At 33.2% G+C, this 12,484-nt stretch overlaps 1 protein-coding gene across 2 annotated transcripts; it reads left to right on the top strand.

Annotated features, from left to right (window-relative positions):
* The first annotated feature begins 2,464 nt into the window (after positions 1 to 2,464).
* Positions 2,465 to 11,507, top strand: LOC118041942 (homeobox protein LUMINIDEPENDENS). Of its 2 annotated transcripts, XM_035049453.2 has the most exons (13): positions 2,466 to 2,790; positions 2,881 to 2,908; positions 3,065 to 3,195; positions 3,519 to 4,258; positions 4,341 to 4,434; positions 4,518 to 4,611; positions 5,156 to 5,282; positions 5,361 to 5,412; positions 5,497 to 5,540; positions 5,636 to 5,724; positions 7,302 to 7,721; positions 9,142 to 9,683; positions 10,299 to 11,507. In XM_035049453.2, exons 1-13 carry the CDS (start codon positions 2,629 to 2,631, stop codon positions 11,226 to 11,228), a joined length of 3,453 nt encoding a protein of 1,150 aa, XP_034905344.1. In that variant the 5' UTR covers positions 2,466 to 2,628; the 3' UTR covers positions 11,229 to 11,507. The 2 variants fall into 2 exon arrangements, with proteins under 2 accessions (XP_034905343.1, XP_034905344.1); XM_035049452.2 differs by having other exon boundaries at positions 2,465 to 2,790; positions 5,156 to 5,412.
* Positions 11,508 to 12,484: the final 977 nt, after the last annotated feature.

The following is a 12,484-nucleotide window of genomic DNA, read 5'->3' as shown; positions in this document are numbered from 1 at the left end:
ATTTTTAAGATGTAAAAATAAATATGCTTTAATAAAGAAATTCAAGAAGAGAAATATAATTTTTTTTTTTAAAAGGTGTTCATATAAAAAATATTATTATTTCCTTTTTACAGTATGTAAAAAAATTAATAAGAGAAAAGAAAAAAAAATTCAAGAGTTATTTATGTTATAAATATCATTATTTTTCTTATAATTTAAAGTATTCATATAAAAAATATTATTATTTATGTTATACATATTATTATTTTTATTATAATTCAAAGTATTAATATAAAAAATATTATTATTTTTTTTGTAAATATTTTTGGGATTCTAAATATAATTATTTGTGTTGTAAATATTATTATTTTTATTATAATTCAAAGTATTGATAGAAAAAAATATTATTATTTGTGTTATAAATATTATTATTTTTATTCTAATTAAAAATATTAATATTAAAAATAGTATTATTGGTGTTGTAAATATTATTATTTTTACTGTAATTAATAATATTAAAATTAAAAATATTATTATTTATATCATACATATTATTATTTTTATTATAATTAATATTATTAATAATCTTGGAAAATTTATTATTATTATTATTATTATCATTAATGAATTTAAAAAATAGTATAATTACTATTGAAGAAAAACCATCATTTTTTTAAAGATTTAAAAATATAGTTTAAAGTATTCATATAAAAAATATAATTATTTGTGTTATAAATATAATATTTTTGGGTTTCTAAATATAATTATTTGTGTTATAAATATTATATTTTTTTTTATTATAATTCAAAGTTTTAATAGAAAAAATATTATTATTTTCATTATAACTCTTTTGGATGCTCTAGACGCAAAACCAATTGGCCTTGGGCTTGAGTCCTGAGTCCGGACTTAATATTCATTTTAAAAATAGTACTATTTATATTATAAATATTATTTTTTTAATTCTAATTGAAAGTATTTATATTAAAAATAATATTAGTGGTATTATAAATATTATTATTTTTACTATAATTAATAATATTATTATTTGTATCATTCATATTATTATTTTATTATAGTTAATATTATTAATAAAATAATTAATAAATTTGGAAAAATTATTATTATTATTTATCATTAATAAATTTAAAAATACTATTATTTCTATCGAAGAAAAACCATCATTTTATTTGTGTCAATAAAGATTTAAAAATATAATTCAAAGTATTCATATAAAAAATATAATTATTTGTGTTATAAATATAATTATTTTTCTTATAATTCAAAGTTTCATATGAAAAAAAATTATTATTTGTGTTATAAATATATTATTTTAATTATAATTCCAAGTATTAATATAAAAATATTATAATTTGTGTCATAAATATTCTTTGGTTTCTTAATATAACTATATGTGTTATAAATATTTTTATTTTTCTTATAATTCAAAGTATTCATATAAAAAATATTCTTATTTTTGTTATAATTCTAAGTAATAAAATAATAATATTTATAATATAAATAATAATATTTTTATAACCTAAGACCCAATTCTCCTGGGTCCTGACGCAGGAACCACTAGTCTTGGGTCCTCCCGTGGGATTCAAAAGAATTGGATCTTGATGTCAGAACCAATTCTCTTGGGTTTTGAAGTAAGACCCATTAGCTTTGGATCCTGCTGTCGAACCCAAGAGAATTGAGTCCTAATGCTAGACTCAATTCTATTGCGTCCTGATGCAGGACCCAATGCTCTTGAAATTATAAAAAATAAGTTTAAATAAGAAAAAAATAAAATAAAAAATAATGCCATAATAATTTGGACACGACAGTGTAAAAGAGTAAAAAATAATCAGATTGATAAAATTATGTAAAAACCTAATATAGAAATTAAAAATACATATTTTTTATTGAATATTTATGAGCAATTTTTAAACAAATATTGGATATATATAATTTTTTTATAAATTAATTTATAAAAAAACATTTTTTATTATAATTTTAGATTGTTTTGATGTGTTGATATCAAAAATATATATATTTTAAATTTTTTAATAAATTTTTGAATAAAAAATATTTTAAAAACAACCGCTGTCACAATACCAAACAATCTCTTAAAAATCATCATTGTATCTGTTTTTAAGATATCATAAACCTTGTTTGTTTTTGTATTTTAAAAGTGTTTTTTTTAAAATTAATTAATTGATTATTTTTTTACTTTAATTTTTTTTTTATTTTTAAATTATTTTAATATGCTAATATTAAAAATAACTTTTAAAAATTAAAAAATATTATTTTAATATATTTTCAAATCTTTATAACAACCCCGCTATCTCATTAGCCCACCGAATCTCTTTGATCAATGATGCGCGGTAAGAAGCACGCGCAGGCGCGCGCGCCAGCAGAATTGTGCGTGTGGTTTGTAAGTTTAATTTATTTTTTTCTCACGTGTTAATTTGGGTCCCTTGCTCCCTTGTTCGCAGCTACCTATTCCCAAACCCACGCATCCCCCTCCCCCCCCATTCTAGCAACCCTAACGCAAGCCTTTCTGTTATTTTTTTTAGAAATCACACAAATCTTCACACTGTAACCGTAGTGTAATGCGTAGTTGTGCAGGTACTTCGAAAATCAAGACTCCAGCTTTCCAATTTGACAATGGAGGATTTGACAGAGACAGAGATTGGGAGCTCTGTCGAGTCCTTTCAAAAGTTTTTGGATTCGCAGAGAGAGGTTTTCCACAACCAAATCGATCATCTTCGAAGAATTGTCGTCACTCAATGCAAGCTCACTGGTGTCAATCCTCTTTCTCAAGAAATGGCGCGTCTTTTTCCCATTTTTTTAGTAATATGTAACTTTTTCCGGCTTTCTTTACCTAGCCATAACTAACTTTTATGAAATCATTCGCAGGCAGCTGGTGCTCTTTCGATAAAAATCGGTGAGTTTTTAGGGCTTTTGCCTTGCCTTTTTTATGATACACCATATGTATATGATTCCATTGTTCCATTATCATGTTCGTCTCTGGATAATAATCAAAATTCTTGTAAATTTGGTTGTTTTCGGTCACTGCTAACATTACTAGTCGATTTGGCAGGGAAAAGGCCTCGAGATTTGATAAACCCTAAGGCCGTAAAGTATATGCAAGAAGTTTTCTCTATTAAAGATGCATTCAGTAAGAAGGAATCACGAGATATTAGTGTTCAATTTGGAGCTACAGTCACGCAGGTGATTTTCCCTCCCTTCATGTTTAAGTTTGGTTATGTACGAAATTCATACATTAACTTCTTACCAACATTGTTTTTTATTACTCTTGCATGTATTTACATGAATTTAGAGACACACGTGCAGTTATATTGATTGCTTTTATGCAATCTGTTCATGTTTGATCCTAACTTACTTTAAGTTATATAGTCTGCATCTAAACAAAAGATTGATAGAGAATCAAGTACCATTCCAAGAGTGCATTGCCTGAGAAGATAAGGGCTGTGTATAGACTTGATGGATTTGTATCTGTTATGGATCATGACATGGTGTTGCATCATCTATAGGTTCGGGATTTTTTTGCCAGCCAACGTACGAGAGTGAGGAAACTGATTCGGTTGTCAATGGAGAAGGCTATTAGAGTTACTGCACACAAGGAACCTCAAAATGGGTTCCTAACGACATCAGATGCTTTGATGCCTATTGATTTGGTTCCTTTGAACTCTGTTGACCCCAATCAAGTTCCCCTAAATTATGTTTGCTCCAATCCAGCTATGTTAAACTCTGTTAGTCCCAATCCAATTCACTTGAACTCTGCTGGCCCCAGTTCTGTTCCCTTAAATTCTGTTAGCTCCATTTCAGCTCCCTTAAACTCTGTTAGTCCCAATCCAATTCACTTGAACTCTGCTGGCCCCAATTCTGTTCCCTTAAATTCTGTTAGCTCCATTTCAGCTCCCTTAAACTCTGTTAGCCCCAATCCATTTCACTTGGAATCTGTCAGCCCCAATCCAGTTCCCTTAATTTCTGTTAGTCCAAATCCAGTTCCCTTAAACCCTGCAAGTCTGTATCCAGTTCCCTTAGACTCAGTTGCCCACAATCCTGTTCCCTTAAACTCTGCTGGTCCTTCCAGAGTTGATGAAGCCCCCTCTTGCTCAACACAGGACGACATGCTACCTGGTTTAGATGAATTAGACAAACATTTTATTGAGAATATTTTTGGTTTGTTGCGGAAAGAAGAAACATTTACTGGGCAGGTCAAGCTTATGGAATGGATCTTGCAAATACATACTTTCTCTGTTCTAAATTGGTACTTTTCAACTCACTATTATATTTAACAAGATGTGTTTTTTTCTCTGTTTGCATTTAATATTTTCCATGCACGTTCCCAGGTTTCTATTTAATGGTGGTGTCATGATTTTGGTAACATGGTTAAGTCAAGCTGCTGCTGAAGAACAAACGAGCGTTCTTATTGTCACCTTGAATGTAGTTATAAAATTTTATTGTCTTCCTTGTAACATTTTTGCTTCATAAACATGCTTAGTATTTTGCATCTATGGTGTATTCAGGTCTTCTGTCATTTACCCCTACATAAAGCTCCTCCTGAACACATGTCAGCCATACTTCGCGGTGTTAATAGACTGCGGTTTTACAGGACTTCAGGTGTGCTTTTGTTAACTCTTGCTTTTTGACCTTCCTATATCCTGCTTCTTGCATCGCACACAGATATCATTTCCTAATTATTAATTGATAAATGAACTTCATGGGCTATTGGAATGTTTCTTAATTGTTCTCATTGCTTCAGGAGGATAGTTTCTGGAATTTTTGTTTCCTTGTTATGAATAATGAAGTTCATATCAGTTTGCTTTGATTTCATATAAAAATATTGAAACTAATATGGTGTTCTCTTATCTTGTTTTTTATCTGTACTTTTTGTGAACCAATTCGATGGCTCTTCTGCCTGGTCATCATTGACCACAGATTGCTTCTGTCATTGTCAGACAAATAAGCAAAATGGAGGAATTAGCTGCTGTATATACATGGAAATATTAAATTTTTTCTTATAGTTCATTATAGCTATTAGTTCTCTGTTTTGATAATATCCTTTCAAGTTGTGCATTATATGATATGAGACACATTAATGTGCTTCTTTTCATTATGTGCCTTGTGATAATTTGGAATCTCATAAATCTGATTTGAAGATCAGACATATCAAACAGGGCCAGGGTTTTGTTATCAAGATGGAGCAAAATGTTTGCAAGACGTCAAGCAATGAAAAAACCCTATGGCGTAAACTTCTCTACAGATGCACAGGACATGATTTTGAAGCAGAGGCAAGTTCATGAGATTACCTCCTATAATCTTAAGATTTGTTCAATCAAGTCTCATCTTTTGGCACTGATTTTGTGCAGCATTGATGAAATTATGGGCAATGAATTATGGCAGTCTGATATCGGTAATCCTGTAAGTTCTATGCACAGTCCGTTACATGGTCAAAAGTGGACTGATGTTATAGGATGTTTTCTAACAGCTTTTATTTCTGCACAGTATGGTGTTCCTGCTCTCTCATTGGAAAGTTCAGAAAATATCAGGTATTGATATGTTTTTTGGTTTGACTTACAATCAGCCTGCTGGGAATAATATTGGTGTTTGTTTGGATATTCAGCATAAATTTCTTTGTTTTTAGGAAAATCGAGTCTTCACAAGCATTGAAGCTGTTGCCAGCATCAACAGATGATCCGAGCAGAAAGCACATACTAGGTGCACCTTCATCCCGTATCCTCAGTATTTTTTTAAGTGGTGCCTTGCAACTTAGCTGGCATTTGAAGGAAAATTGATAGAATTAACATTTCCTTGGTTGAGGGATGAAGCTTTTATTTACTTCATATAGTTACACCCATCTCTTGGTGCATGCTTATTTTATACAGTGAACTTGTAGCTGTATTTTTAACTGAAAAGTCCAAAGCCACTTGATATGTTTACCGTTTTATTTATGATATAGGCAATGGTCTGGGAAATGCCTAGTCAAAGTGTTCGCCATTAGGTCAAATATGTTTTCCTGATAGTCTTATGGTTTAAAGGCTTAGCCTAAGGAACTCGGATGGCAAGAACTGACAGATGCTACTCGCTTCCCCTACGCTAGCTGTTACAGTGACTATAATAGTGAGGGCAGTTCTAAACCATTGACTTGGATGGCAAAACCACCTTTTTTCCCCACTGCTTGTAGCAAATGACTGGCTTACCCGTGTTTCAAAGTTGGTTGATTGACACCAAATTGACTAAATGCTGGTCGCTTTTTCTCAAATCAATAGCTGAAATGAACTTATTTTGAAAAATTACAGCAGCCTCAACACCAGCCTTCTGGCTAATGTCAGGTTGATTTGGTGGTGAACTGGCAAACAAAACCAACACATGCAGGGGGCAAGTTTTTCAAAACATTTGATTACATGCTTGTATTCTTAAAAAGTGCAATTCAGTTCTTTTCTAATAGCCTTTTTAATTGCAATAATTGATTTCACCCACTTTTTTGGTGTCAATCAATCAAATGTCAACTCATGGGGCAAAATATGCTATAATCTAGCTGAGTATAAAAATGAAATTAATGTGTTCCTTGGTGATGGTGATGTTTGTGGCTATTTCAGGTTTGATTACCTTGCAATTTGTTTTGTTAAACCTCACTTAAAAGTTATACTGCAACTTCTCTCACCACCTCCGTACATGTATGTAATGAATGAACAACATTAACCTGACTGACAATCTCAAAATGTTTCAATTTGTGATGGCTATTAATTGACGGCTTGTGCTTATTATCAAATTATAAGGTATAAATATGGCAGTAGATGGTCAGTAGTTTCAATTTGAACCTTTTTGTTTCTATATCTGTGTTCCATGGTTTTGTTGGTGGCTTCTGGTCAGTTTAATGAGGAGAAATCCCATTCAGTAATCCATTTGGGTGCATAACCTTAGAAATATTGTTGGTTGCATTGGTTATGGTTTTTTTTTGGAATTCTGGTTGAATGGTTAATAAAGTTGTGATCTGTGCTCGGTCATTTTTACTGATTAAATTTACCTCATCGCAAATATAATGCTTGAAGTGCAAGAGCACTTTTGACTGTAGTTCTGTTTGTTTTCAAAATTGGTCTCAGACTTGTTAATTATCAAGTGTATCTTTTTGCATTTTCAGTCTGGCATTAAAAAATTAAAGTTCCTAATTAAGACATTTTTTTCTTGGAATTGGAAATAATCCATCCTCTCTTGAACTACTGAAGCACCTCAATGATGAATGTGCATTTGTAGTTTTCTTGTTTCTCAGTCAGGAAAAATGCATAAGTAGCTTCCTTAGCTAGTAACAGATACAAGAGAACGTAGAAAAGTTCAGCTTGTGGAACAGCCTGGCCAGAAAACAGCAGGCAGAAGCCCTCAGGCCACTAAAGCTGCTCATGTTAGTACAGGTCGCCCAATGTCTGCTGATGATATCCAAAAAGCAAAAATGCGTGCTTTATTCATGCAGAACAAGCATGGGAAAACAGGTCTTTCATCTAATGGAAATACTGGTATGAAAAATGGACCTTCAAGTATGTCTGCAAGCTTGTCTCTAGTTTCCAAAATTCATATTCGGCCAAAGATTGAGGAATACAAGAAACCTGTGATGCCTCCCCTGGAAGTTTCTTGTGAGGTTGAGGGGTCCCTCAATCCAAAGAAAGAAATTGATTCAAAGGAACCCATGGGGGGAGTTTGTATTGAAGTCAAGATCCCATGGAAGACTCCTCCAGGTACATGTGCTTTTGGTGTTTCTTTGTTGGTTACTTCAACTTTTGATCAGTTATTATATTAGTGCAGATGAGTAGGTGCTTTGGGGATAAAGTGAGGCACCTTTTTACACTGTATAACAATGTGTAGAATAGATAAGATACAGGTGTTTAAAAATTTGCAGTTTAATGCTTTTGGATCTATGTTGATATTCAATATCTCGTGTGACTCTTTCCATTCAATTGCCCATACCTTGTTTCCCTACCATTATATCGCAATGATTTTAGCATTTGGATTGGCTGTCTGATACAGCAAGTGGATAGCCTTTACAAATACAACATTTGCTGATGTGCATTGAAGATGCTAACTGGTCTGTTGATAAAGACTATTATTGTAGTTGTGGGGGCTTGAATTAAAAACTTTTTTCAAGCTATTAGTTTGCTTAATACTAACTTATCAACAGGAAAGAATGTAGTATTGCAACTGTTAATGTTGTGAGAAATTGGCATAATGTCATAATAATGCAAAATACTTTATATGGTGAAGTTTATGCTTCCAACCAGATTTTATAGCATTGGTGGGTAGCAAGTGACAATAGCCTCATAACTTGATGCAGTAAATGCCTGAAGATTTCTCATTTGCACTGTGAACATGGATTATCTATCTTAGGACTTGTACACATTGATTTTTAATTCTTTCCCAATTATGGCATCCACATACCATATGGTATCAAATCACGTCAGTTATTTCAAACCTGGAAACTCCTGAATATGGTTTGTTGGATTACTTCGTGAGGACCATCTTTATACAATTATGTTGAACGGATGGAATGTAAAGGTGAAATTTCTGCCATATGGTGTTTTTGATTTGCCAATGAGTTTTCTATACAACCTGAAACTTTTTCATTTCCCATCTTGGAATTGAGCACATATCAAGCACAAAATTATGAGTGAAAAGAGTTTCACAGTGCTTTATCAATTCTGGGTTGGGGATTGTATATTATCAGCATGAGGCCCAAACACCTGGATGCTGTACTCAATGCAGAGAAAATCTTGTTACAAATTTGTAAATCTATGAATCTATAAATAGAGAATCAGTTTCACATTAGTGGATAATTAGCTTCTGCACTACTGGACTTTGGCCAGATTTAGTGGTTAGCTAAGCTGAGAGAGGCCGACAGTATTCTCTTTGCAGATTGACGGTGACTGAGCTCCTTCACTTCCATTTGTCTTTCCTATTCCTCTCAAAACCAAACTGCTGTCTTCAACTTTTCATGGGTTGTCACCCAGCGGAGTTAAAAGCTGCTTGCTAGTTGTAAATGTGCATAATTATTTGATTTTGCTTAGGCTTTTCTCTTCCACTCCTGTCTTCCTTTGGTTTTTCTTATTAACTCAATGCACATTCTTTGGTTTTTCATCCTTTATGCACTTATCTTTTCTGCAGAAATAAAACTCAACTTTCTCTGGAGAGTGAGCACTGGTGAAAATGGAAAAGAAGTTGATGTTCAGAAAAACAGAAACCGTAGGGAGGTAGAAACCATCTATCAGACAGTCCAGGAGTTACCATCTAACCCCAAGGAACCATGGGACCTCGAGATGGACTATGATGACACATTGACCCCAGAAATTCCAATTGAACAGCCACCTGATGCTGATGGTGCAGAAATACAGGTTTCCCTGACCGAACATGTAAACACTATAGTTGCACCATCACCAGCACCTTCCCTGCCTCAGGTTGGTGGAGGGAGTGCAACTGAACCAGATCTTGAGTTGCTTGCTGTATTGCTAAAAAATCCAGAATTGGTTTTTGCATTGACTTCTGGCCAAGCCGGCAATTTATCAAGTGATGACACCGTGAAGCTGCTTGATACGATAAAGGCTGGAGGGGCTGGTTTGGCAGGTAGTTTAAATGGGCTTGGTGGGAAAGTAGAGGAGAAGGTTGAAGTTTCTCTTCCATCACCAACTCCGTCAAGCAATCCTGGAACGGTGCGTGATTTAGGCCAATATTGCAAATTTTGCTACAAATCATTAAACTGTTGTCAACTTCCTATGGGTAGAGCAATTTGCTCCTACAATTTAGTAAATATATAAAATCTCACGGGGAATCATGCATTAAAATCTGGGTTGCACAAAGCCCAACATTGTTTATGTAAGCCAAACTAAAATAAAGGTAAACATGAACTTTTGAGCAATTAGAGATGTAATGTAACCTGTTATGGGAATTGGGATTTGACCATGGGAGTTGCTTTGATGATTTAAGCAGTCTAGAAATTGGTCACATGGTTCTTTCAACCTCGTCGATTAAAATTGCCATCAAAGGTCGGAAGATATATGGTTGAAGCATTTTTTTTGCCATTGTCCATCCACTGATTGATCGTATCTTCCATAAGCTGGGAATGGTGGATTGATGTGTCCCATGCATGCTTCTGGGAAAATTGTGCTCTTGACTAAAAAAGTAGTGGGCCCCCTCATAGGTGTTGTCACTTGAACTAAAAATAACATTACAGAAAAATAAAATGGTATGTGTTTGTTACAGAATTCTTCCTTGGTTACAATGAGCATCTACTAATATTCTATCTGTTAACATTGTAAAATATGCAGAGTGGATGGAGATCAGAAGGTGACAAGAATCCATTTTCCCAGCAGGCTTCATCGGGGAACGGAGTTGCATACACTGACCCCGGAGTCCCCACCGTTGCTCCTCTAGCCGAGAACACAAGCTTGGTGCAACGTCAAAATCAAGCCACTAACATCAGAACACCACAGCAGCAAGCAAGCATGCCATTACTATCCCAACATCATCCTTTCTCACTGTCTCAAACAAGCATCATAGTACCTGAAAACCGACAACCTCCGATGGTTCTCCAATCCCAACAGAGTTATCCCACCAATTCATCAATATTACATACGCCATCCTCAGAAATTGTTTTTACCATGAAAAATTTACCCGTCAACACCCCTTCCCTACCGAACCCTTCAGCTGCAATTGGGCCTTCAATGTGGGTTGAAACCATGAACAACGTAAAACCAGCTCCATCCATTTCTCTCACATCAAATCCACCAGAGAGATGGCCAGTTCCATTTCCACGATCAACATCCGCAGTATCAGCACCAACACAGTTACAGTCACATATAAACGAACCTCCCACCGTACACTCGTTGTGGCCACATACTGGCGATGTAGGTCCAATGCGTGATTCCTGGAGAGTTAGGCAGAGTTTAGTATCAAATTCCCCATCTCGTGTTAATCAAAATAACTATGAGCCACCATATGGAGGGCCTGTGCAGCCACAGTTGCGGTCAGGTCCTCCTCGGGAAAGAAATGAATATTTGGGTGATGAGGGTTTTGAGTCTTGGAGTCCGGAGAACAGCCGTTTTGAATCACAAGAGTACATGTCAGGGAGAAACCATTCAGGAGGCAGGACGAATTCCGGATGGGACTACCTGCCTGATAATAGGTCCAGGCAACGGAATTCTTCTGGGTACAGGGACCGTAACCGGAATGGAAATGGAAACAGAAGACGGCACTGAGTGAATGAAAGCTCCTTTCATGATTTGGCCGATCATGGACCCGTTGTCCAGAGTGAATGTAACGACGGAGATATACATGCTAATATAGGGTGTGAAGTTGTGATGAGCAGAGGTAAGAAGCGGTGCAAATTCTAACAGCAAATGCAATTGTTTAGATACTTGGTAACTCGATACTAAATCTTGACTGAAAGCGTGTGATACTTCGACGAAGTTGCAGTTCTTCCTTTCTTTAATATGATAATATAAACAAGGACGATTTTTTAATAATAATAATAAAAAGCCATGAATGAATCGTTGATATCGAAATATGATATGTGATTGAAATGAAGTTTTAAAAGAAGAGGAAAATCTCAATTCAGTCCCTGATATGTTACTCTTAACATCAATTTAGTTCCAAACCAGTTGATTTTATCAATTTGTCTTTACATTTGCTTGCAACCCAACATTTAACCTTGCAAAAAATAAAATATAAAGGAACATTGAAATAAAACTAACAATTACGAACCCGTGCTTATTAATATTATTATTTCTCCATTGAATTTTCTATTCCAAATCCTAGTTCCTTGTTTGCTCTTGTTATTAGCCAAGTATTCACATTGCGATTTATTTTTAAAAAGATGATGCACATGTTTAATAAAATAAATTAAAAAATATTATTTTTTTAATTTAATTATATGACAATAAAAATGAATTATTGTAAGAAAATTAATGATTTAGATTATGTAGAAAAATATGATTTTTACTCTAAATTCTCCTTTTCTTATTAATGTATTTTTTCTTAACCAACATTTTTTTTAGGTATTTGGTTTATTGCAAAAAAAAACTAAAGACAATTAAAATAACTATTAAAAAAATTACAAAATTAAGAAGGAGAAAAATACATCTATTTAATCAAAACCCCATTCCCTTATTCATACATTACTTTTTTTTTTTTCCCGTCAGGAATATGTCTTTTTTATTAGAAGGATTGTTTTTTAAATTAAAACTTATCATAATCTTGAAAGCAAGCTTCAATAGAAAAAATCATGTTTAAGAAATATGAGAATAGTAAATTTAAGAAAACATTATATAAAAAATAACAAAATAAATATTTCATTCGTGTCAAATATTTACAAGTAAATGTTTTAGAAAAATTACACATGTTAAATTCATATATAATTATTTGAAATGTAATTGTTAAGATTACAATAAAAAAACTAATATCTTGAAAACATGACATGATTAAACAATTATTTAAATATCATTTTAATAAATAT

This window comes from Populus alba, chromosome 14, assembly GCF_005239225.2.
Source record: "Populus alba chromosome 14, ASM523922v2, whole genome shotgun sequence".
Lineage (NCBI taxonomy): Eukaryota > Viridiplantae > Streptophyta > Magnoliopsida > Malpighiales > Salicaceae > Populus > Populus alba.
The sequence above is the reverse complement of the archived record's forward strand: the minus strand, read 5'-3'. Positions and strand labels throughout refer to the sequence as shown.